This window comes from Mesitornis unicolor, unplaced genomic scaffold (genome assembly GCF_000695765.1).
Source record: "Mesitornis unicolor isolate BGI_N332 unplaced genomic scaffold, ASM69576v1 scaffold5616, whole genome shotgun sequence".
NCBI lineage: Eukaryota > Metazoa > Chordata > Aves > Mesitornithiformes > Mesitornithidae > Mesitornis > Mesitornis unicolor.
The window spans coordinates 1-26349 of NW_010192875.1; the positions used below are offsets into that span (position 1 = coordinate 1).

Genomic DNA, 26349 nt, shown 5'->3' on the forward strand with positions numbered 1-26349 from the left:
GTGCCCCCGACGCTGTTGACAGGGCCACCGTCTCCCCCTGGCCAGGTCAGGGGGGCTGCTGTTTCCATCACAGTGGGGATCACACACGATGCCAGGCGCTTAGAAGCCAGCTAGTCTCAGGCCTCCTGCAAGGCCTGGGGGTTATGTTACCCTTGGCCACCCCTGGGGCAGGCGAGCTGTCACCCCAAAGCATTGCCATTGTGGGCAGCGAGCTCCAGTGCTGCACCATGCTTCCAATCGTTGCTTTCCTCAGGGTGGCAAGAGTGAGAGGTGTGCACAGGAGGTGCTGTCTCTCTCATAGCAGTAAGGGGCCTAGTAAACCAGAATCAGCCTGTGTGCTTCCCTGGCAGTTGGTATGGTAACCAATCATAGCTGCATGCCTTGCCAACTCCCTGTCAATGAGGGGGTTGCCCTCCAGTCTAGAGAAAGACCTGGACTGATGTGAACCTATAAAACAATTTTGGCCAAACCAAACTGCCTGGAGGTGGGAGTTGCCTGGAGGGTATTAAGTCAGTCTTGACACCACTTGGCTTTGGGATCCATTCATCAAACCATAGTTGAGGGCTGATCTCAAGGAGATGGATGCCTCATTTCTGCCACCCTGGCTGAGGAGGCTGGTACTTCATAGGATCAGCTTTTGGAGAAGCAGTATTTTTTTTTTTTGTGCTCTTCAGAGCTTAAATGTGCCAGGTAGTCAGAGGCCCAAACGTGCCTTCTGTTTTTTTCCAGGAACAACACTGAACCTGTTGAAATTTCCAATTATTAATCCTACGTGTGACAGGATATTCAGAAGACAGGAGAGACTGAAAGAAGAGGCAAGAAAAACAGAAGATGAGCTAAGCAGTGAAGAAAAAAAGTACCTTAATCACCTTAAAAAGCAAGGTTACTTAGTGGGTGAGTGTTGCCTGATGATAATATAGTATTACACAAAGGACTGTTAATGCGTTAATTTACTGTAGAATCCAGCTGATTTTGGCAAGTGATTTCTTCCCACTCTGAAAGAACTCATTTCTCTTTAACTATAGGAAGAATATGCTATTTGTAGTAGCAAGAAAAAATTTCCAAACTTACCTTCAAGTTATTTTGACCAGTTTTTGTTCCCTCAGTAATGGGTGCAAGACCTCTAGCTCCTTCATAAATAGTATCATTAGTATTTCTTGTCAGTACTTATTTTTCAGCTGTTGTAGTAGCACTGCAGAGGTTTCCTCTGTGCAGTGCAGCTCTCATCAGCTGGGCATTTGCTAACCTAGGCCATCTCTCATTCCCAAAGGAAGAAAACAAATTTCATTTTTGAATAATCATATTCTGGCTGCAGGCCGCAGTGTTTGTGCATCATTTTAGTATGTATCCGAAAGAGAGGGTTGCTAAAAGATAGCTCAGACCTTCAAATAATTGTGTTTGACAGTCCAAGGCGCTGAAAGAAGGCAGCCTGCTTTACTGTAAAATGGAAATAATGGGGTAACTGTCATCTCATCCCTGCTGAGATTTTTGGACTTGAGCAGTGCTAAGCAAAAAACTATAGAAGAAATTTCTTAGCATCTTGGCTTTTGAACATGCAAATTTCTAGTCATTTAGCATTTTCATCACCTTTGTTACCAATGTGCATCTGTTTTAAGCAAGGGAAGGGACAGATGTCCCTTGAAGGCAAGTCAAGTTAATAAATTAATTACTAGGACACCGTTCATTTTAATCCAGGAAGAGTTGGAAGGACATTTCAACAGCAGAAGTCTAGCCGTGTGATTGACTTTGACCCTGACATGCTCTCGTACAGCATGGATGAAGATCCCAAACATCTCCCTAAGAGGCAGGAGGAAAGGGAGCAGTTCACACACAACGAAGTGAAGGATGCTCGCTGGTGTTTTGACACTCCAGGAATTATGAAGGAAAACTGCGTAGGTACTCTGTGGTGCTGTGGTTTGGGATTTGGAGGACTGTTCTGCCTTAGCTGTGCATGTGGGAGAGTGTTTCTGCTGCAGTCCTGGGGTTTAGGATTATTTTGGTTTGTACTTTTTGAGCTCTGCCAACCTACTGGAAAAAGTGGAGCTTAGGAGGATAACCAGTGTTGTGTGACTGAACCATGGGATCTTTTTCCTCTAGCAATATAATACCAGTATTAATTTCATTGTCTCCAGTGAAACATCTGGAACGAGTTAGGCAATGCAATTTATTTTGCAGGTTTTAAATCTCCTGACAGAGAAAGAAGTAAAGCTGGTTTTGCCGACATGTGCCATCATTCCACGAACCTACATTCTCAAGCCAGGAATGGTCTTGTTTTTAGCAGCCTTGGGACGTGTAGACTACTTAGAGGTAAGGGGAGAAAGGATTTTGTGAGCTGCTGCTTCATCTCTTGTTACAGTACCAGACAATAAAAGACTTTCTGGTTAGCATTCCCAGGCTCTTTCTTTGCTGCTTTTGGGATAATGAATCTGTTAGTAGAGCACTGCATAAAGTCAGAATGCCTTGGGATGGGGAGTTGCAGTTGAAAGGTTTGATACTTGTTACCAGTATGCAGTATTTTATATTGTATAATGATAACTGCCTTTGAATGCTGACCAACACCACCTGCTTTATGTGCTTCCCATAGCATACAAAGGCAGGGAGTGAGGGAAGAAGGAGAGTGCCAGAATTAACTGGGAAAATAGGTGATTTTCCTCATTTTTGTGTTTCATGAAAGCTGTCTGCCAAGAGAGAGAAGTATGGGCATTTTTCTTTCCTGACACAGACCTCTCTGAAGAATTTGCCCATGGAAGCAATTAAATGTACATGTATTTTAGTTTCTGTAAAAGTATTTTCAAAAGGCACTGTGTGTGTGTCTGTGTCCCACCAGTTGCTTCCATTTATTAGAAATCTCATGCCATACACCTCTGTGGAGTTGTGTGGAGCTGACCTCCCATGATGCTTCCTCTGGAAGGGGTGGATTCTTCAAGATAATTCTTTGTAGTTTTCCCCATTTTGGGAAGGGCATGCGTGCATGGCTATTCTGTTCTTTCAGTCAGCTTTCCATGCTGTGCACATTTAGGACCCTAGAGATTCTCAGTATCTGTCTCGGCATGGTGCCATATCAGTCTTGCATGTCTGCATCCTCCAGAGACCTTGAAGGAAGACAGCTGTGTTCAGACCATGATAGAGGAGACCCTGCCTCAGATTAGATCTGTGAGGAAGTTGGAAGAATGGCTGCACTTGGGTTTCCTTATTTCAGACTGCTTGCAGTGTTTGTAGAGGTCTTTTCCCTCTGAGACCTTGTTTGTTTTAAGTGCAAAAGTTACGGATGCGACTGCTCAAATTGCTCCATGTTCAGTCTTTGCATAGCTTGGGAGTAGCTTGGAACCAAATATGGTTTGATGAGAGATGCATGTTAGAAATATAAAGTGATAGGAGAAGGAACACCAGACAGGAGATGTCCATTACCTCTCTTGCTAAATAACTCCACTGAGTCCTTGGAATTAAATTTGAGCAAAGATACCTCTTGGATTATTTTCCTGAGCTGAGCAGATACGATGGCAGGGAATATGGTATTGAGGGTGCTTTGAGGCAGGATGGCAAAGCCATGGGTGTTTCTGTCCTGGAAGCTCAGCTCCCCAGTTTACATAAACCCTGACTGCTCTGCAATGACAAGGAGGGGACATCAGTCAAACAGGTTTTCAGCATGCAGGAAAGAAACAGAGCAGGAGAGCGCAATTCAGGGCTGATTTTCTGTTATCATAACTAACATTCTCTTCTTGTTATTTATTTCAGGGAGAAAAGCCTGCCTGGTTTTCTGTTGTGGCTTCTAACCTGTTACCAGTCCACATTTCTAATCTGAGTAATGCAGATGCCATCTACGAGAAGCATGCTGGCCAAGAGTTACTAAGGGTAAGAGAAGGTGCTGTCATGGGCTCTTGGTTGCAGATAGGCAGACTGTCCTCCCTGGTGAAGCGCCCTGGCTGGGACACCATTGATGGAGGAATTTGGGACTTCTGCACTGCGAGAGTGGAGATCTGTGGTGTGGCTAACAACAGCCTAATATTTTTATTCCCACTTTTGTTTTCCTCACTAGTTGAAGGTGGGAGTGCTGAAGCATCTCTTGACTGTTACATCTTTTCTCTGTGTTTTGATGTTAGGTTCCCATGGGTGGGGAAGAGCGAATGAAAGAGTTCCCGCCGCTTGTCCCTCAGGACATTACACTGAAAGGAGTTGGTACCACTGAGGCAGTCGCAGATATCAAGCTTTCCTCTGCAGGTAAATTAATGTTTCTTCATTAGTTTGCTTTGCAGGGTTTACATCCTAGAAACACTGGGAAGAAGCCTCTGAAGGGGTGAAGATGTATTTCCTGCTCAGAGCAGGACTGTTACCAACACAAAATTAGGGCGGCCATGACTTTGTCCGGCTGAGGCTTGGCAACCTCCAAGAAGGGAGATGACAACCATGCTTGTACAGGATGACCACTCTGAAATACTTTATGCTCTGGCTCTTGTACAAGTTCCACAGCATCAGGAATGGCTGTGACACTGTCTGCTGTCCAAGCGAGGGGAGAAGGGCCATGGATTGGAAAGCTTTATTACTGCGGTTTTGGTAGTTCACACCATCCCTCTGAAGTTCACCAGGAAAGAGCTGTGTTTGGGGAAAGTGGGATGCGGTTTAGTTGCTGCCTTCTATCAGGAAAGGGCTGGGTATTGCCTTTGAGCTTGGTTTCTAAAAGAAATCACACCTGTGCAGCTCAGGTTTTTAGCCAACAGAAGGCACTGGGTGTGTCAGAACCCTTGTTCTCATACTAGTGGCCCGTCTTACTGACTGTATTTATTTTGGCTCTGCAGGCTGGGTGGCAGTGACAGCTCATGCAGAAGAGAAATTGCTGCTCCGAGCCTATACTCCCAAGGGCACTGCGTTGGTGGTACGGGAGCCTCCCCTTTTGCCATACATCAGTACCATCAGAGGATCCCGGATCAGAGGCACTGCTGCCTATAGGACCAAAAAGCTTCCTTCCCTGGTGGAAAACCTGAAAACCAGCACAGGGAGGAGATAGCACTTCTCGTCATCTGAGCAAGGCAGAAGACAGAACAGCCTGTGTAGAACCTTGTTGCTTACTGATATTTGGGAGAGCTTGAACCCCTTTTTAAAGGCAGACAGGCACATTTTTGAAAGCAGGCTTGGGGGCAAGTAAAGCACCTGCTTCGGTACTCCACAAGCCCTGATCCAGGTACTGAACTGCAGGCATTTTGAGTGAGCGGAGTGGCTGGGGGGGAAGGGTAAAACAGCTTCCCCATGAGCCCTGCCAGTATCTATGAGCAAAGCCCTTCATGTGTTCCCTCTTGTAATATAGGCTGGAAACTCTCCTGCCTGCCCTGGGCTGGCTTTGCTGCTCATAGAGTAAGGCTTTGTCTTGCAGACATGCTCCCACAGGTCAGAAACCTTGTTCTGGGAGGCTTTATGGTGTTTACAGAGTTGAAGGAGGTGGAGGGGAGTGGGAAGGAGGAGGGAATGCTCCAGTGTGGGTATGACCCTCCTAGTGGCCAACAATAATTCAACAACACTGACCAAAGATCGGGTCCTTTCAGTCCTTCAACATCTGGGGCAGATGAGGAAGTTCAGTGCCCTGCTTTTGTACATACGAAAGGTGAATTAATGAAAAGTAGGTCTGCTCATACGCCTGAAGATGAAACTTTTGCAACTTGCTGCTTTGGTCTGGTTTCTATAGCTTGTGTAAAGGTTTCTGAAACTGAGGGTGTAGAATAAAACTTTTCAAAGATGATTACTCCTTTATATCCTTTTCAAATCAGTGACAGTGCACTTGTGTGGGCATAAGCATCCCGCTAACTACACAACAGCTCCAGCAGGAAGGCCACTGTTAGAACGTAGCATCCCAGGTCTGACAGCTGAAGAGGTGAGGCTGCTGCAGCTCCATCCTGCCGGGTCTACCCACTGGTGAGGCTGAAGATGTACTGGTACTCAACAGAGCACACATCCACACACAGAGGTCACAGACATGTACCACTTACATGAACATACACAGTATCAATGGCCTGTACACACACACACACATGCACAGGGTAAATCCCTCAAATGACTGGGCTCAGACATAGTCTGCCCAGGTCCATGGATGCCGTTTTTCCAGTTGCTGGTGACCTGCGGAAAGAAGACTCCACAACCTGTAAGGTTGTAAAGTAGGTATGTTTATTAAGCGTGCTGGCACATGGGGGATCTTTTCCTCCAAATTCATGTGTGCCTTCTGCGGCAGCTTGTCTTAGCTTTTATACAGTAAAGTGTTGCACATTCATTACTATGCAAAAGAGCCTATGCATATTCATATGCTTTCCCCAAAAGGCAGTCTTTTTCTGAGAAGTCCAGTCGCACCCGTGTGGTGCCTCCTGGTGGTCGTGGGCCGGGGTCTCGGGGAGTCCTTTTCCCTGCTAAGCTCTTCACCTTTGTTCCTTGTGCACGCTCCCTGGGCCTTTGGTGTTTCTCCAAACCACAGAGCTGGTTTTTACCAATTTGCTGCAATGTTCTTGTTGTTATCAGGAGCTCTAAGATGCTTCAGGCAGGACATCCTTGTCCTTATCAGGAACTGTCTGTAGCCTACCTCCCTTTACACAGTGACCTAAGATATATTGCTTCAGCTAAATAATTGCTATCCTGTTAACTCTTAAGCATTATTCCCCCAAGCTGTGTTAGCCCCAAGCTATAATTTATAAGTGTTGCAGTTCTCTCTATCACTGGCACTTGGAGTAACTCCAGTCACTGGTGCAGGCTTGCTCACAGACACACAATTGGCCAGGGCTCCCATAGCCTTGTGCTCTCACTCCTAGAGCCATCCAGGTGCTCTGACACCCTGAGCTGGCCCTTAAGAGACCCCACACTCCTTTCCTTCCAGGCCATTTCACCTATTCTCCAGCTGGTCCAGCTGCAGAGGGGCAGTGAGCAAGCGGCTGTGTGGTGCTTGGTTGGCGGCTGGGGTTAAACCACAACAGCAGCCTGGACTGGAGTTGCTTTAGTTTGGATGATCCTTAAAGGTGCATCTTCACCAGCTATGTTAAAACAGCTCAACAGGTCCAGGCTGCAGAAACCCAGCACTAGCCCAATCTTGCTGCCTAAAATGATGTTGCCAGCCAGAGCTAACCACAGCCATGAGTTTTTACTTATGCTGTCACATAGATAAATGACATTAGTGCCTTGAGAGCCTGCCTCATGCTGGTAACACCCTTGATTTAACAGGGGTGTGGGTGAAAACAGTGGAAAGCATCTTTTCTGCTTGCACCTCCTCATTTGTTGGGGTTGTGGGGAGTGGTCCTAGGAAAGCAGGCATGGAAAAAGGCTGTCAGCTGAAGTGGGAGGCAGGAAAAGGGCCTGGCTGCAGTCTGTGCAAACCAGCTTGACAAATCCAAACCAGGCATCCCCTATAACATTCCTTCTCCGCTGTATGTCTGGGAAAGACACAAGACAGAAGGCAAACAAAAATGGGTGCTCCTGACAGACGCTAAACCTCAGTGTGTAAGAGATTGTCATGTGGAAGCAATCAGTGCCGCAATGAAAGCACAGACGTGCCTTTTAGGAGCTGCTAGGGCTGAATTAGCAAGCCTTCAGTTCCAGTGTAAGAAATGCTTCTCAAAGGGAGGGTTTGTGTCTGGTTTATGCCAGAGAGCCTGAGAGGTAGGACAATCTTTACCATGGATTTCATCTGCTCAGTGGTTTTGTTTGTTCTTCAGCAGGTAGGAACATTATCTGGTACGTTTAGGGATGGCTCCTTCCTGGTTCTGAACACTGGAATTGGGAGGATCTTGGAGTGCTAGGGACCCCTCAAGATAGTCTCTGAAAAGCTAAAAATGTTATAGTGTGAGATGGTGCTTAAGTTTCTACAGGTAGATCATAAAAATTACATAAAGATGTTCACTAAGGCTTAAACCTGTTTGAGCTCACCAAGGTGGGAGGCAGGGACTGCTGCTCTAGTATAGGAAGAGGAAATTCCTTGAATTTGTTGTCATTGTTGCCGCCCTTCCCCCCAGCTTCATTTTAACACCTCACAGAGATTTGGAGGAGGAAATGTAGATAGAGGGCATGTTGATGGTTGGACCTGATGATCTGAGAGGTCTTTTCCAACCTTAGTGATTCTATGATGCCTGTGGGCAACAGCCAATTTTATCTCAGCACAGGAGCCAAAAGCAAAGGTGGCCTGAGACTGTGCAAAACTGAGACATAAGAGAGGTCCAGAGGGCTGGGAAGGTCCAAGCCCTGGGAAGGTCTGGTCTTCATGCGTGTCCAGTGTGCATGAGCAGGGTGCCATCATTTATAGCAGCTCCAGAAGAGTGTGTTCAGCAGAAATGCTTTTGTGCTGGAGACCTGCACAAAAAAACAGCTCATGGTTTTGGATGGGGTAGTTAAAATACAGGTAAAATCCAGATTTGAAGGTCTAACAGCTAAAGCTGGCTGGCAGCACCATGAGCGTTGGTGTACCTGGGGTGCCCCTTGATCTCCCAGCAAAGCGCAGAGCTGGGTTGGAGCGTGGCAGCGTGGGGAGCAGAACTGGGCCTGACAAGGCAGGGCTGTGTCTCCCCGCCGCCCTACAAGCAGGGACGTGCTGCTGCAGCTGGGAGCCTGTGGGCTGGTTTGCCTTGGCACGCATCCGACATGGCTCACCCATAAAAGCAGCATCTTCCTTTCCCTGCCCAGTGGCTATTCCCTTTCCAGAGCTGCTCATGGCAGGGCACTCCCAGCCTAGGAAAATGGGTGCTGCTTCTCATGGCAAGAGCAGAACGAGTCCTGTGTAAAGTCTGAAATTTTGCCCACTGTTAACACTCCCAAAATAGCCCATAATGTGGGGAGAGGTGCACTGGGCCAGGAGCCTAATGGGCCAGAAGTCTTGAGCATCTGCTTCCCACTGATATTCCTGTGTTTCACAGCTTGCAACTGCCCATAAACTTCCCTCACCAGCAACTCTTCAATCTTGTAGATAAACTGCTGGGGGTTGCCCAACGTGGCTGGTGCTGGAGCAGAAGCCTGATGGTGGCTCCGTGCCCTAGCAATGCATTGACCCATCCCCATGGATCCTCTGGTGGCAGAGGACAGTTGTGTCCTTGCAGATCAGTGTGCAGTGTCCCAAAATACCAGGGGTAATTCTTGACAGTCTGCTGCCGAGGATGGTTGGTGGTAACGTCCCATCTTCCATCTCAACTTTTTGCCCCACAACTTTTCTGTTTGGGGTGGAAACAAGCCCAGCCCCAAACCTCCTCTGTCCCCTCACCTCCAGCATGGCCTCTGCTGCAGATGACAGCAGTTTAAGTGCTCTGACCTACACAGGCCCAAAGGAGGCCAAGGATGGCCCCTTTGACCAGCCCATGGGCAAGGGTTCAGTGACCTCCTCCCAGTGTCGGCGCACTGCCAGGACATGGCCTTGCTGCAGGTCCGGTGCCTCCAGCAAAGGAGGGAGATACAGGAAACTCAATTTACCAAGCTGAAAAATATAACCTGCTCAAGGGAAGGGTTTTGCCTGTCTAGAATTAACTTTTCCTCTGTATAGGTAATACATGAACAAGGTAAAGCCACTTGTGTCAGCATGGCTAAGCTTTAAAAACAAACAAAAGCCAACCACCAACCCAAAATCAGCTCCTTCAGAGCATCAGCAAAGCCTGGGGCAGCTGAATTAAGACATGAGCTTGCTCTATCCCCATCCAAGCCAGCAAGAAGCCAAGCCATACCCCACTTGAGCTAACGCCTTTTGGGCATCTAGGGGTGTGGGCAGGAGCTCACGCTGGCCTGCAAGGTACCGCAGAGCCATGAACGTGTGCTCCACTACCCGGTCCTGTAAAAAAACAATTTGGCATAAAGCAGCTTCTAAGCATGTTTTTTGGCCTAGCAGGTCTTATCCTGATTTTTCTATCAGGAAAAAACTAGGAGGTTTTTCTGGCAAGGTACAAGGAGCCAAAGATAAGAATGACCTGACTGCAGGTTTTAGGGAAAATGGTTTCTCGGGTTGTCAGACCAATCGTGTGCTCTCATTTTGGCCAGCTTGCCCCCAAACACCTTCCTGGGGGCAGGGGGCAGCACCAGCCGGTGGTACAAAGGGCAGAGTATCCTCTATCGACCCAGTTTGAGATCATTAACTCAGACGGCACAGGCAAAGAGGCAGAGAAGTAGCCAGACCCTGCTGTCTCTATGCCACGCTCTCAGATCATCTCCCTCCCAGAGTACCACTCCTGTTCCCTGTCCTTACACCGGCTGTACCATGAACCACATACACGTCATCTACAAGACTTCAAGGGGAACAACCCAGAACCTGCCCCTTACCCAGGTGATGGCAGCCCCTGCCACCCTGCAGCCCTCCAGGGCTATGTCCCTGCACCCTGCTCTTTGCCGCTTGACTGCTAACTGCACGGCTCAGAAACCCAAATTCTCATCGACAGACTAAGACCACTCTCGGCGGCATTGCTTATGAGAAAACATTTTATCAGAGAAGACAAAAGTTGGCTTTTTATGCTTCTAGGAGCTGCCCAAATTGTTCAAAGCTGCAGCAGCTGCCTATACAACTATTGCCACAAGTTCATCAAATGTCATTTGCCTTGACCCCTTGGCAAATGGGAATTGTGCTGGGTTAGCAGGAGGTGAGAATGACCAAGCCCAAGGCAGGTCAGCATCATGGGCTGACCCAGCTCAGGTTTGCAAAAAGGGCCAGGCTGGCAGAGAGATGAAAAGTCACCCTTGCAGGCTATCATAGAATCACAGAACGGTTTTGGTTGGAAAAGACCTTTAAGATCATCGAATCCAACCACCAAACCAGCTCTATACCAGGCTCCACAGCTCTCAAGACATTTTCAGTATATACAGCCAGTATCATAGCCATAGGGATGATGGGTGACCTCATTTTTATGAATTTACTGTTAATTCCCCGAATGAACCAGAAACCCTTTTGGAATGCAGGAGGAATTGTCACCTGAGCACTTCCTCTGAAACTCAAATTTAAGTTCTGTGTCTTCCATCAAGTTGCATCTCTTCTCCCATGGCAGGGAATATCCACTTCATGCCCCTTGGGCCGTCCTACCAAGCCACAAACAGCTCCAGCGTTAAGTTTGATCCTCGTCCGTATGCAGGCCTCGTGCCTTGCCCTCACCAAAGCGGGCAGTGGAATGAATGCAGGATGCCAAAATGGAGAAAGAAGCTGTTCCTGGAGTCATGGCCCTGTCTGCAGCCACGGCATCTACGCACTAGCTCCCCCAGACCATGCGGGCCTGGGGTCTCAAAGAGCTCCGCCAATGATGCCTGCGCTGCTCCTGCCTTTAGCTACAAGCGGCTTGCGTGGCCGTTAATAAGTGGGAGATAGAAGCTGCAAGTTCCTTAATAAAGTTTATTTAATCATAACTATGCTTAGGAAAATACACTTGTAAGGGTTAATATAATGCAATTTAGTTTAACTTTATACTACATTTTGGACAAAAGGCTTCTTATACATGTTTTAGGTAAAAACAGGATGTATGATCTGGCTTGTTTTACACCTATTACAAACGTAGAAAAGACTGTCATGCACTACAGTAGAGAGAGCATGAAAAAAACAAATTACCTTTGGTTTAATTCAGAGAATACAAGTATTGCACTGTAAAAGCATCAAACATGGTGCAACTAAACATCATAAACATGTTCCATGCCAGCTTACAGAAGTTTGTTAGCTAGTGTGATTTTAGAAGGGGGGAAATATATGTACACATAAAACAACTCCATTAGCTATTTGGATTCTGTTAATATTGTATCCATGCCACATATCTACACAACTGACATTCAAGAAAACTCCTGAATTTGATTTAATACCTTTCAGCTACATTAAATCTCTTGAAATCACTTACATCTGTTGAAATCACTCACGTTACCACATCTTAACTGGCCTGTCAGTTGTTAAATACTCTTCTTCTTTAAATGACTAAAGTTCCAGCCTAGATCATCAAAATCCAGAAATAGCAATTGCAATCCCATGGGTTATTATTAATGCCTAGCTACCCACTTCCAGATCACTCCTCTGGGCAGTTACTTCGAGCATCTCGAGTCAAAAAGCCCAAACCTCCACGTTGCGCAACCGAGGGCCGGCAGTGTAGGGGTATCCGTGCGCTAAATCCTCCCAACCGCGCGTCCGCGGTTGAACACTCGTGCAGGTATTATTGCCAAGAAACACAAGAACTGCGAGCACTGGCAAAACCAACACAAAATAATTTAAGAATATTGAAAAAGACAACAACAACAACAAAAAGGGCATCGTTTAAAGGGAGTTACAGCAATGTAAGACCACCGTATGTGGTGGGTTACCTGATCTACATCCCCCTCAAATACTCAGTATTAGCAACATCTTACGTTTTAGGTACACTTAATGCTTTACATCCTTGCTGCTTTACCGTAACATACTCCCAAAACCTTGGTCTTAACCAAGCAGAGAATTCCAGCACAGTGCTGCACCAACATTAGGTATTGCAGGGCATTGTTGATGGGCCTTGGATAGAAAGAATCAACTTTTCTTCTTCTTAGTATGTTAATAATTTATTTTCAGTTTCTAAGCTTGTGGTAAGAAATGCTGCCAAACAGGAGCCGACTGTCGTCTTCAAAGAGTTCTTGTCAGATCAAGCACTGAAACCGCCACTGCGTCCCAGAAACGTGCAGCAGAGCACCTCAGAGAACCGCATCTTTGTTTTCATCTCACAGAGGGAGATTTAAAGTCAGTCAACACCACTACTTTAATTTTAAAACAAACCAGAAGAATTATCAGGCCAGTCCACAAATTTATTCGAACACAGTCCTTGAAGTCTCTCAAAAGATGGCAAAGGCTCTTCGCAAGGATATGAAGGGAGCTATAAAACCTCTACACAGTGCTGGAATTCCCAGCAGCTGCTCACATCGCTCACAAACGGTGGCAACATTTATATATAGAGGAAACACTATTGTGAAGAAAAAAAAATACACCTAAGTCTATTACAACCTGTTGTTTAGGAAAACAATCCAGCTAGGTTTATTTTCTTAATGTTTAACATAAATATAGTTGCAACTTGATCTTCAGTTGACAATGATTGTCACAGCCAAGGTAAGGATTGAACTCTATCTAAGCAAACAAAAACTCACTATACATTATACAATTTATTTCTGCCATGAGGGATATGCCTTCCCTCTCAAATCTTTGGCCTCCTATTACCAATCTCTCCCAAAAGCAGAAGCAATGTAGCATTGTTGCTCTCTATTCATTCAAGGCAGCGCGGAAGATGCTGTGGGGACACGCAGAGGACATGGTTTATTCCATCGAGAGGATCTGCCATTAAGTGCTCTGACAAATACTGTAAACTCCTCAGCTCCGCTCTCCAAATAACACCTGCTTCCAAATCTGCTTCTTTGGAGCTGTCCCCAGCTGCTCCCCCGGGAAAGGCAGTAAAGGCAGGAGAGTGCACAGCTGGGACTGGAGGGTTGGACTTTGCTGGTTGGGATTTTATTTACCTCTTGCCACTGGCTGGCTACAAGCAGTAAGCATGCAATCGCCCCCGTGTCTGTGTGCACGCCGGAAATTAAGTCTGTTTAGAATGAAAAACTCCTGGTATGACGCTTCTTGCACGTAGACCTGAGATGAGAACCTGATCACTGACGTGTCTGAGATGACAACCTGATCCCTTACATGTTTCTCTCCGCATGGAAGCGGGATGATTTTATTAAATGCAGCTTGAATGAATAAGGAGCAGGAATTCCTACAGTTTTTAATGCCAGGTTTGTTGCTTACCAGTTGATTTATCTTTATTTGTATTTTTGGTGTGTGAGAGGGTGGATTTTGACAAACCATACTTCTATCAGTGCTACTATTTAATTTTTAAGCTCACGAAGTTTGACTGCTGTCCACCATGGAAATGAAAGAGGAGGAAAAAACAGTAATAGTCATCTGGACTTGAGGAATTTGCAGACCATTTCCACTGAGAGTGGGTATTTTCCTGTCTGGTGATCCCACATCATACATTATAATTTATTACTCTGTATGTGTATCAGAAGTGGCATTTCCAAGATAAAACAAATTCTGTAAAATAGTGTTTTGAAATCGCATTGGTATCCTTTTGCTCAAGAACTATACAGTTTTAAAGCCAGTCAAAAATATATAGCTAAGCATTTTATAACTTCAGCAACTTCATGGGCAGCTGATAATACCCCAGGAAAACAAGAAAAATCTGCAGTAAAGAGCATCACAGAAAACTGTCCCATGGTAAGCAACGAATCTGAACATTTCCAAATAATAATTAAAAAAAATACTTACACAAACAAAACCAAACATGCATATATAAAGTGTACATGTACTGCACAAGCGCTATTCCTAAAGGATTAAACTGCATAGGTAAAAATCAAAAACAATGTGCAATATTTTAAGCTCTTAAAGCACAATTAAAATAAGAAAAAAGCAGAAATGAAAAATAACAAACTTGCTCCCCCACAAAGCCAATTCCATATCATTAAGATATTAATCAAGACAGAGGTTCTCCAATCAAAAGTTGGAAGGACTACTCCTACATTTTGGCTCAACGTTCACGCTTAGGGGAATCTGAAATGTATGTTCACAATTATAATTATCTTAAAACAGTTACGTTCATCACTAGCCAACCTTGATATCTTTTACAAAGTGCTCTTTTACGTAATAGAAGCTATCTTCCTGGTAGAAAAAACATCAAGTAGTTTAACACTTTGAACATCAAGAACTAATAAAAAAAAAGGGAAGGGAAGAAGGTAGAGAAGGAGTTGGCTGCTAGAACACAAAGCCACTGATGCCAATGGCTCTACAAACACCCAACTTGTGTACTGCCAACTACAGTCTTGTTCCTAAAACTCAGTTTATAGAAGAATTGCATAAGCTAATAGGCTAGAAGCTTACACTGACTTTACAGGACACGTCCTCATACACCCTACCTGCCTTCTCTAATGAAGAGATTCAATAGTTAATGAGTTCACCATTACACAAAAAGATGTCAAAAATATTTTCAACTTAAAAAAAACCCCAAACAAACCAAAAAAACCAATGCAGACACTAAAGCAAACCGTGCTTAGAAAAAAAAATCTACAGTATCTGTACATAAGCTGTATAAGATCTTACAAAAGAAGATTCCCCCACACCATAGCTATTTCTACTCCTGCCCTTTTGTTGCCTTCTCAAGATAGTAGACATTGACTAAGTGGCGATTGAGGTGCTTGCTGTATTCACCCTCCTTTTTAAATGAGCGGTCACAAAAAATGCAGACATAGTTCTCCCTGCCCACTGCGGCATCTGCAGCTCCTTGTGATGTCTTTGGACTCGTTTCCTCTCGCACGGAGCGAGCGCCGTTTAACCCCGAGTCATCGCTTCCTTCTGATATGTTGTCACTTATGTCGCTGCCTTCATGGCTGTGGATGCCCTCATCCTCCTCCATTTCCTGAGATTCATTCACCGCTGTGTTATCCGCAGGTGACAAGGCCAGAGCTACTTTCGGGCTTTGCGTACGCCCTTCTGGGGGCGCAGGTGCCGGCATGGGATCTCCCGCTGGCTCCGTCGCTGGCTTAGTCAGGTCCATTGGCTCCAAGTCACTCACGGTTTCTGTCATGCAGGTTTCCTCTGGCTCCTTCTCAGGCGCCATATCTGGCACCACATCCATGGGCACATCTGAGCTTTCTTCAGAGGACGCTGCATGGGGAGATTCCTCAGGGCAAGCATCTGGCCCTCTGTCCGCCTTTCTCTCCTCTTTTTCACCATCAGCGTCCTCGCTGTCTTCTGCTGCAGCGGGCATTTCTTGGTCCTCTACCTCAGCTTCGGTGACTGCATCCTGAGCAGGTGGACAAAGCTGCTCTGGGTCCTGTACACAGCTTCCTTTGGGATCGCCGCTCTCCCCCTTGAGAGCGTGGTCACCATCGCTGTTTAATGCTGCCGTGTCAGTGGGATCTTGCTCCTTCTGGTCGCTGTCCTCAGCGTCGGGCTTTACGCATCCGTCCTCTTCTGTGACAGGACACTCATCTGGCATCTCCTCGTCCTCCATCTTCTCCTGATCAGGTTTACCGCTTTTCTTACTGTGCTTATTTTTCAGAGCTTTCTTTTTTCTGTTTTTCTTGAGGCAAGAAGTCTGCTTTTTAGGCTCCTCCTCTGGTACAAAGTCACTTTTTTGAGCTTCCTGGCAGTCTCTGGGTTTAGTTTCCACCTTCTTTTTCTTTTTTGTTACTGCTGAGGTATCGTTTGCAGGCTCCTGCTTTGAGGAAGTTACTTCAGCCTCTGCCTTTCTTTTGATCTTCTTTGTTTTACATGTTTTCTCAGCAATTTTCTCAGTTTTAATATCCACCTCCTTGTTTTCTGAAGCCGATTTCCGACTTCTGGTTGTCACCTGGCCTGCAGAAACACTGCTTGTTGGCTTCTTTTCCTTTGCCAAATTATCTTTTTTCTCCACTTTCACAGTTTTCTCAGTTTTCTTTGCAGCTGAATCCCCTTTTGTTTGTTCCTTCTCCGCTTTGTCATTAACGCTCTCAGAAAAGTCCGTTTCGCTCTTTTTAGTCCGTAGCTTCACCTTTGAAACATCCATGGTGATGTCCGAGCAATCCGGATGCCTGGATTTGATGTGATACTGCAGGTTACATTTTTTAGACGCCGCGTAATCGCAAACGGGGCAGAGAAACTGCCGCGGGTTGACGTGGAGCTCGACGTGCTTTTTGAAATTGCTGCGGTCAGCTGTTTTGTAGTCACAGTGCGGGCAAGTCAGAGGCTTCGGGCCATTGTGAACCTGCCTTGCGTGACGAGTGACTTCATGCTGGTTCGAGGCCACGTAGCTGCACTGATCGCATTTGAACGGCTTCTCACCTAAGGAAGGAAGGGCGGAAGGGAACGATGGTGATTATTAAGCACGGGGGTGGGGGGAAGAAATCACTTCCCGCTGATACAGATACAGAAAAATGAAACTCAAAAAGGGAAAAAAAATAAAATTATCCATGCGCCTTTAAAATTAAGTAAAGTCAACATAAGAAATCCACAAGTCACAGACACATTCACAAGACACCAAGAACAAAATACAAAAAAAAAACAGAGAGAGAAGGGGCAAGGGTTGGGAGGAAAGGGGTCCAAAACCGAACAAGCAGCAACAACGTCACAGGTTCTGGCTATGCATACATACCGGCAGAGATCTCTCTACAGTAATATTACCAAATGGAATCCATACCCAACTGGTCCATTGAATGCATTGTAGAAAAACGGAAATGTAACATTTGATGAATAGCAGTTTCACACAAACGTTTCAAAAAAAGTCCAACTTTACACAGTTTAGCATACTTCATGTTTGCATCGAAAAGGAAACGGGGGAAAAGAAGCTAGCAAAACCCAAAGCACGTGAAAGGGACACTGCTCAGGTGATCTTTACCTCTGGTAATTCAGCTCACTGCTATGGTGTCCCAAACACATGACGTGCTGGCTGCAGGCTGCTCTTGGCAACCCGACCGTACGCAGCCCAAAGCCATCATGTTACTACTGAAATCTGCATTTACAGTTTCACAATGACTCTTGCAGAAGTGTTCCTGAAATGTTTTGCTTCATGCATGCCACTGAAGCAGAAGTGGCTTTCCATTTACATGTCAAAGCAAATACGAAAAACTCTTCTAGCGCAACAACTCTAGAAATGCTTTGAGAACATCTGTGCATGTGCAAATTCAGCTGAGAAATTTGGGATGCTCCTCAGCTCTGAACCAGCATCTCAGAACTGGCCTGCAGAAGTGCATGCCACTTCCTAAGTACACTGAAAATCCACTCCAGCCCCTTCTTGAAGGAACAGTTCCACATTTCAGACAGTGACAAGAACTGCTTCTCTCTTACATGCACTCAAACAAGCTGTTGTAACTGCACAGGGCGCTCAGAGGCGGCTGCAACAAGGCAACTCCAAAGTTGTACTTGAAGAGGTTGTGTCCATCAGCTCTAAAAAATCCAGAGCTTTTGTTGCACAAGTGGAAAAGACACATACCAAGATGGCTACAAATACAGCTGCAGTTGTGGAGTAGGCTCTAAACCACCGTCATTCACTGCCTGACATTCGAAGGAGGCTCCAACACCAGTTTGCCTTAAAAGGCCAACCTGTGAACTGCAGGAGTCCGGAAATTGCCACAGAAAAGGTTCAGCTGCCTGGACAATGTGGCAACTCATGCAATGCAAGTTATGAGAGCTATTAATAAAACACCCTTGATAGCAAGAGTCCCATGTGCACTCCCACTTCTGTCAACACAGCTCACACCCTCCCTCCCAGACTTCTAAGGGCAGATCCCACTCATTTCCTTTGGATTTGAGACTTCCTTGCACAGACAAGGGGAGAATAAGATGTTCATGACATGGTTTGCAGGCTCAGTAATGACCAAACTATTTGAAAATTTGCATTTAGCCCAGAGGTTCAGCTAAAAATTACTTTTGTTTCCTGAAGCAGAAAACTTCAGTCACAAAATTCTCAAACCAAAATGCTGGGCAGGTCATTTTAAAGCTGGCTATTTTTAATGGGTCCAACTGCCCCCCTGCTAAAATCGCCTGCCTTCTGGTCAATTAAAAGCCTCATATATTGAAACTGAAACAACTACTGTTCAGGAGACTCACTACTGTGTGCTAGGATTAGGAACTCACCTAGTTCTGGTAAATTCAGACACTAGCAAATGAAAAGTGCAGGCTGAGATCTACCTGAACTCCCCTTACGAGGGTCACAAAGAACAACTGTGCTTGTGTCTAGCATGTCAATGCCATTGTAACCCACAAAAATGCTATTTGTTCATTCAAAAAGAGATTCACAAGAGAAGGAGGGCAGATATTTGTAATACCACAGCTTATGACCAGTAATGGGAAATAAAGGCTAGTGAAAATTGCTCATCTGGCTTTTAGTGCCACAAGACTGAGTCACTTGTGAACACCCTCTGAGTTTGCTCCTTTCTCCTCTGTGTCTCCTTGCCATAAGCAGACACTATTTTACATAGTGTCTTAGGGGACTGGACTAGATGATCTGGGGGACTGGACTGGATGATCTTTTGAGGTCCCTTCCAACTCCTAATATTCTGTGATTCTGTGATACATCTTTCTGTAACACTAAGCAAAAGCTCAGGGTTCCCTCAGAATCCCTGGATGTGATGAAATCACAGGCAGCACAGAGACTCGCAGCTGCTCAAAATTTTCCCAGCTTCATTGATTTGAACTGAGTTATGGCAGCAGACAGAGGACAAGAATCTGCTCCTATATCATCACAATGTTGTATTTGCTACTAGATTACTTGGACTTCTAGAGCTGCCCTATGAACCTCATAATACACCTTGGAAAGTAAAAGCGAAAGAAAGACGATATATTCCCCTGTTATCCCTTTTATTAATGACATTTAGCATTGCCTTCGCAGGTAAAGACAACATTCCCTGTTAAAGCAGGAGCGAAAGCTCAGGCCACACCAGATGAGATGACACCTAACACAGAACAGGCCAGGCCTGGTGGCCCTGGGTTAACCAGATGGTTTCTAAAGGTCCCTTCCAACCTCAGCCATGATCCTGTGAACCACCCCCTTTTCCCGAGCCATGGCCGCTGCCGCCCCTTACCAACCTGAGTGTGTGCGCATGTGCCTGGTTAAATGGGTCTTCTGAGAGCTGGAGTAAGGACACATAGCACATTGATAGGGTCGCTCTCCTGCAAAAACAAACAGCAAATTAGTTACTGAAACACAGCTGATTCTTAACATTGGTTACCAAGCCATAGCTCCCCAAGTTGTATCTGAGGGCATATTATCTCTCAGCAAAGGCCCAGGGTGAGAAGCGTATGCCCGAGCTGGAGCAGTGCAACATGTCAAGCCTTATGAATGAGGGTAGTGAAGGGGCAGAATACGAGAGAGGCACATCCTTCACATCCATCTGAGGTCAGATGGTAACCTCAGGCAACAGCTGACGAGGACAGCCAGCTTTAGGAAGCCCTAAACCACCAGAGCTGACTTTCCTACAGTATTTTCTCCAAGTATTCAGAAGACGCACAAAACATACAGATCCTCTAAGACACAGGGTATGTTATTGCTTCACATAACACCTTACCTGAAACGTCCATGTTTAATTTGGATTGAGATGGGGAGCAACCGTCCATTCAGTGTGGACCCGCATTGGCCAGCACACAACTGCAGACAGAGATTGGGTTTTTACTTTCAAAGTTTTATGGGCAGAATGAAATTACCTTGGAGCGTGGAAAAGCATGGCACCCTGCTCACTGAGACTATGCTGCTAGCAAGAGCTCAAACGTAGCAGCAACATTTACTTTGAAGACTCCAATCCCTCTGCCTGCAGTTGCTGTTTCTGGAGAACTAATGGAAACTAACCTGTCATTAATTAGGTCTCCACAAGGGACAGCTGCTTTGTGTAACAACGATTGGTACAGTGATACTTGAAAATCCTTTTCGAGTGAAGACAAGCCCCAAATAAAGGCAGATGGTTTTAGAATTAACATCTGGTAGACAGGTCCAGATAAGCACCAACACTGTCTCGTCTCCACTACAAGTTGTAAAAACACTTTTCAGTCTAGGGTAGACACCCCCAACAGAAGACGGGAGGGAAGCTAGGAAGGGAAAGTTGTAGTATTTATTCAGGTCACGGCCAGAACTACACTGCAGCGTTTTGCCACATCAGTTGAAGCATATGACCAACGTGCTCTCCAAATCACCAAGAGCTGGACGTCAGCAAAAGCCTGATATAAAAAATACAGGCTATTTGTTCACTGTCAGAGGCACAGCTCTATCTGCAGCAGCAAAGACCTTCATCTGCCAGTCTGTGATGTGAGGCTCCGCTGCAGGCCTTTGCCAAAATAGCAGCAGAAGCGCTCTTTGTAATGCAGACTAATCCCACATTTCTTCCTCCCATCACACATTTAAACTATGGTTCTTGATTAGATCAGCAGTTTAAAGGTAAATTCACCCGAACAACCAAACCCCCCCTGCCTTTCCAGTTAAAACAAGGTAGGAGATTGGTGCAATACACACAATAAGATTAAGTCATGTACCAGGGAGGGGTAGGCCTTTTGTTATAAAGAAATTGTTTTGTTTTTAAAGGACTCCTTACAATCATAATATATGTGGCCAAAGGTCCTGGAATATTCAGTCATGTCTTCTTCCCATTACCTGAAATTTCATACCTTTAAAGTTACCTACAACATTAGGAATGTGGAAAAGGCTTTCTTTCAGGCATTTTAAATAGGGCACAGCAACAAAATGTACTAGATTTAAAGTATGATGAATGCAACTAATTTAAAACATATTATTGCCACTTCAGAATTAAATGCCTGACTGCACTGTAAGGGCTGTTTTATAAAATGCTACTCTCCAAAGGATTTTTATTGTACTTTTACAGGCTCATTATATGCAAACAAGCCAACAAAAAAACCTCTCCACAAGACACTTAAAGAATAAATTCCGACCTAGCAAAAGCCCAAGCAAACACTTAACTGCATGCAAATGATCAGGCACACTGACATCGGTGAGCGAGTTGAAAATCATCTCTTCACAAAACTTTTCTTGTAATGCTATTAAAAGTTCTGTCTGCTTGAAACAAAACTGCTGCCATCCAACTTCCACCACAGTGGCAAGCAAGAAAGATCCCCTATGACAACCAAAATAAATAAATAAAAAGCCCAAAGCTAGGCACTCAACACCAGGACTGCCCGAATCAATCTCTTATTTTTATAGCCCTGCAGATGATTTTCATTCACGTTTTCTGGAAATTGCTTCTAACAAGTAAAATGGAAAAAAAAAAAGAGAACAATGCTGCAGTGTCTTGCACGTTTGCACAGTTCCAGGATCAGCAGCGTGGAGAGCTGATGGAATAAATCAAGTCGAAACTTGGTCTAACACGTCTAATGAGCACGAACGAGTCCAGGTGGATCTGTCCCTGACACAAAGGGTCCTTTCTGCCCCATCAGCAGAGGAAGGGAGGGCCTTGCACACCTCCAGCCACCCCTCCCGGGCAGCAAACAGGCTCTTCCAGATGTAGCGCTCCCAGCTGACAAGTTTATGACCATCTGCAGGGTCCTTAAAGCACCCCTCTGCCCAGGGTCCCCCAGATTTGTCAGCAGCCTGCCAGACAAGCACTGTCACGAAGTATCTTCCAGCACAGGGTGGGTTCATGGACACCTGCTTTCCAACATGGATGCAAGCAAGAGGTGAGCAGATAACCTCTGCCTGCCTTCCTGAGGCCCCCACACCTGCAGAGGACGGGCATTTCTCCCACCATGGAAGGTACTGGCAGGCAGCTCCCTCCCCTGCTCCTGGCCATGGGCTTGGACATTCACATGTGTCCTCAGAAAGTCAATTCAGTTCACTAATCAGCAGAAACCCAACCTGGGATAGAGAAAAGGAGTATTTTACTACCATTTTACTGAGCCAAATCAACCAGCCCCAGGATATGGGGAAAAAGCTGAGCCTGCCTTTCTCCAGCAGCAGCAGCAGAGCATTTGATCCTGTGGATCTGCACCCTGTAGAAAGTCAGTGTTGAAAAAAAATGGATGGCTCAAACACAGCAGAATCCGATTATCTGCAAGGAAGCATGTCCCCACACAGAAAAAGTCAGGTGAAGTACAAGAACTACAAGAGAAAGAAAAGTATCTATCCAAAAGCACTTAACCTGTTAGCAACCAGGAAACCAAAGAACCAAACGATTTCAACTTTCTTCTTAATATTCTGAACCCATCGAATAGGAAGAAACTGATGGATGTATTCCTCTCATCTTTTTTCCAGTAATTGTTTCTCTTAGGTTTTAAATGAAAACTGTAATCCAAAGATATTTTAGGATCATCCAGACAGTTTTTATTAAATTCAGTACTGTTACATTAACAGCCTGAAAATACTTCTGACTGTAAAATATCTGTGGGTGTTTTCTGTTGTTCTGTTTGTTTGGTTTGGGGGGCAGTTGTTTGTTGGGGTTTTTTTGGGTGCATTGTGGTTTTGCTTGTGGTTTTTTAAGGCAATCGATTACACATTAATACCAGCAGAAACATTCAGCCTGGTGTATAAATGCACCTGCCAGTAACCAATGAATTCTTCTAATACTCTTCCTTCAGCTGCAGAACTCTCCCCCACAAAATCAATGTTACTGGAAACAAGGGCACATTCCTAAACCAGTCCACTAACATACTTGAAAGATTTTTATCAAGTGAGAACTGGCTGAAAGACCTTAACTTTTCAGTTATGAGCTAGCAAAGAAACAACTACCAGGGTGGACTGAAAAATGCTGAAATCATAATTAATCCCTCATTTCAGCTTAATGAAAACAACAAAAAGACATGGCAAACCAAAGAACCAGAAACCTTGATTGCACCACTATTATTAGAAAAGGGGAACTAGACAATATCCTACACAGTTTAACATGCTTGGTTTTGTGTGCTTGCTTGTTTGTTTAATTTAAATATGGTTTACTGGTAAATTGGTCAAATGCAGTGACAAGAGAGCGCTTCCTCAGCAAACACGCTTTCACGGCTAGTTCCTGTAAAACTCAACAAGAGCTTTCAGAGGTCAGAGGGGGACCTAACGTCATGTACAAACACAAGCAGGGATGAATTTAAAGTCGAGACAAATGTAGAACAGACAACATGGGCTCACAGTTGGCCATGAGTTCCCTGGATGACTTACTTGGGTTTTCTCTTATTATTTTGTCATTTTTACGTGGTCTCTTTCCTGTTATCTCCTGCAATACACACAAAGCAAACAAACTGGAGGATAAACCACACCGTTTTCCTAATACCTCTCACAAAATTCTTTGTTTACTTGTTTAGGGAAAAAAAATCTTTAGACAGGACTGCTTTTTAAGCTTCTGCTATCCTCTGAACAACAGCACACGGCTATTGTTAAGAGAAGAATACGTCTTAATGCACTAAAAATCCTAGCAGAGCCTCCAAACCCAGTCAAAGCAGATACTAAAGCATGCTGATGAACACAAACTTCTGCACTCTAGAGCTCAAGCCCAGCCCCGAGGCCGCCCTCCCTTTCCAGACAGCTGCAGACAACTGAACTGAAGCCTCCAAACCATTCATGTCACTGCGGGGACAAAACATGACTTCAAAGGGGAAATTCCCCTGTGTTTTCACACAGCCGGCGCAGCTCACAATAATGGGGAACCGAGTCAGGTCAGCACGCTAGGAGATGGTTAGCAAGTCTGGCCTCTCCTCTGAAAACCTCGACAAGGTGGAAATAAAAGCCTCTGAGAAGCTGCAGGAAAGGTCTGAACCACCTTCCTGCTTCCACAAAAGGGATCAGGAGGCAAAGCAACTGTATCTGGCACCCGAAGAGGCTGCTGGTTTTGGCCCTGGGCTAGAAAGGAGTCTCAATTTCGGCTACACTTCAGGACTCTCCATGTGAGAGGCTGGAAAGGCTCTAGTATACAAAGCAAGGCGTTTCCTAAATCACCTGGAGCCCCAGCTCACAGGATGCCACCAATGCTGACAGTCCTCTGATTCCGCTTGGTATAAACCAGAGTAGAAAGGGGCCTCACGCTTTTCCTTCAGATTACAAGCCAGAGAAGACAGGAAGACAGGCCAAAAACTCCCTCGAGGGCTTCCTACAGGCCAACAGAAGTCTGTGTCTGCTTCTGGCTACTGCAGTGATGCAGACCTTAGGAAAAACAAGGCCACTGAATATTAAGAGGAATTAATTCAATAGGAACACTACTTAGCTCTTACTCTGGCTTTGCAGGTGCTGGAGGGCTCCTTCGCTTTTGTGTATCAGCTCTTTCTTCTCTGTAATTACCACTTAGTCAAGTTTCAGCTCAGTCTGCAGGTACCATTTTCAAAACTACCAGTGTGATTTAGGCACCTTTCGTCAACCTGCTCATTTTGTTTTTACAGTACATCAGGCTTCAGCGCTGTAGACTCTGACAACCATCACAGGCACACTTCATCACGCGCTCTTCAAAAAAATTACAATTACTAAACAGGATGCTCTGCATCTCCTCTTGGGCCTCCGAGAGATTTTCTCAGTCGTCTAGGACTGCAGACTGGAGCTAAAACCAAGTCCACACTTCCATGAGGCTACAACGTGGTAGCACCAAAAGGAGAGTGCAGAGCTTTACTGGGGTGGAACGAACTCTGCAAATACAAGACTCTCAGCTTGCTTCATTCATCACAGTTTCCCAATACTCTCACCACACTTAAATCAAAAAAGATGAAAGACTTACCTGTGTGAGTTCGAATATGTTGAATATAATTGTTCTTCCTGTCTGAAAAATAGGAGCACTGTGAGCAGGTATACACTTTCCTGGGAAAGTGATTTCTTAGGTGTTTCTTCCAGTGATATTCACTGACAGTAGTATAAGTGCATATGGTACACTTGTAGACTCTCTCGTTTTCCCCTGCTTTGTTGTGGTGCTTCAAGTGAGCCAGATAGTGATCATATCTGTTAGTGTTATAGCCACAACGATCACAACGGATTGGGCCCTTAGAGAAATCCACCTCTTCAGCATTGCAGGAATCAGACTCCTTCACCTGGGCTTGCTTTTCTGCATTTTCTTCCACAAAGAATTTCTTAGCACTGTGAACCCTGATATGATGTACAAACTCCTCTTCAGACTCTGCCTCGTACTGGCAAGGCTTACAGCGAAATGGCTTGCTCTTCAAGCTCTTACACTTGTCCTCAGTGCTTTCTGGAGTACCTGGTGCTTCCAGTGAGACATCTTTGTCTGCATTGGGAGTCTTAGGAGCGGGGCAAGCAGTTGCACCTTGCGTTTCCGCATTAGGAACTTCCAGAGAGCTTAATTCCGAATTTCCAGGTGTCTCACGGTCACTCTCTGCAGCCTGGGTATCTTCCATGCCCTCTCCATCACTGTCTGAGAAGTTGCTGTCCCCCACAGTTGTCAATTCTGCCATTTGCCTCTCTTCTCCAACCAGGTAATCGCAGCAGTTGCCATTGACTTCTCCCGTCAAGGCCACGTTTGCCAACATAATAAGCTGGGGAGCTGCCAGCTCAGCTTTAGAAAGGTCGTGTAAGTCATACATGTCGTTGGACAACGCCATGCCGATATTAGCACTGCCAGGAAACAGGCTGTTGCCACCGGACTGTCCCAGCACTTGAGTTGCCATGGCAGTAGGTCTGTTGGGGGAGAAACGGAAGACGTGTAACCACCCGCACTACCACCCAAAGCCTCCTCTGCTTTGTGCTGTCCACGCAGTCCCCCAGGTAACACCAGAAAGTCAAACTTCTTGGCTGAGGAACTGGGACAGTGAGAGGCAGAGGCTTCCCTGCTACCACAGCCCACACCCGGCCTTGGGGGGCAGGTGTGGGTCCCGTTCCTCTCCCCAAAGGGCTCTTTGGTTCTGCCCATCGTGTGGTGCAGGATCCCGGGCAGGAAGGGCACTGACAGCGGGGTCCCACATTCCCGGTCCCGCAAGGCCCAGGCAGGAGCTACTCCCCCGGCCTC

At 45.6% G+C, this 26349-nt stretch overlaps 2 protein-coding genes across 2 annotated transcripts; one reads left to right on the forward strand and one right to left on the reverse strand.

Moving 5' to 3' along the window:
* Positions 1-5: 5 nt before the first annotated feature.
* Positions 6-5036, forward strand: NOA1 (nitric oxide associated 1; the record flags this gene model as incomplete). Its single annotated transcript, XM_010187261.1, has 7 exons — positions 6-45; positions 730-894; positions 1696-1892; positions 2176-2307; positions 3736-3852; positions 4101-4218; positions 4794-5036. Coding segments are annotated over 7 exons (978 nt in total), but the record flags the coding sequence as incomplete, so codon positions are not given.
* A 10047-nt stretch (positions 5037-15083) lies between these two features.
* REST (RE1-silencing transcription factor) lies at positions 15084-26038 on the reverse strand. Its single transcript, XM_010187260.1, has 3 exons — positions 25111-26038; positions 19517-19600; positions 15084-16774 (listed from the first exon to the last, which is right to left on the reverse strand). The coding sequence occupies exons 1-3, from the start codon at positions 26009-26011 to the stop codon at positions 15084-15086; spliced, it is 2676 nt and encodes an 891-aa protein (XP_010185562.1). The 5' UTR covers positions 26012-26038.
* Between the last annotated feature and the right edge of the window lie 311 nt (positions 26039-26349).

Bases quoted from the DNA above. Each gene is read 5' to 3' on its own strand.
- REST (XM_010187260.1), bottom strand. From the start codon at position 26,011: ATGGCAACTCAAGTGCTGGGACAGTCCGGTGGCAACAGCCTGTTTCCT. The intron at 19,601-25,110 runs GTAAGTCTTTCA...TTGTTTTTGCAG, and splicing joins ACATATTCGAACTCACACAG to GAGAGCGACCCTATCAATGT. The intron at 16,775-19,516 runs GTTGGTAAGGGG...TTCCTTCCTTAG, and splicing joins GCACATGCGCACACACTCAG to GTGAGAAGCCGTTCAAATGC.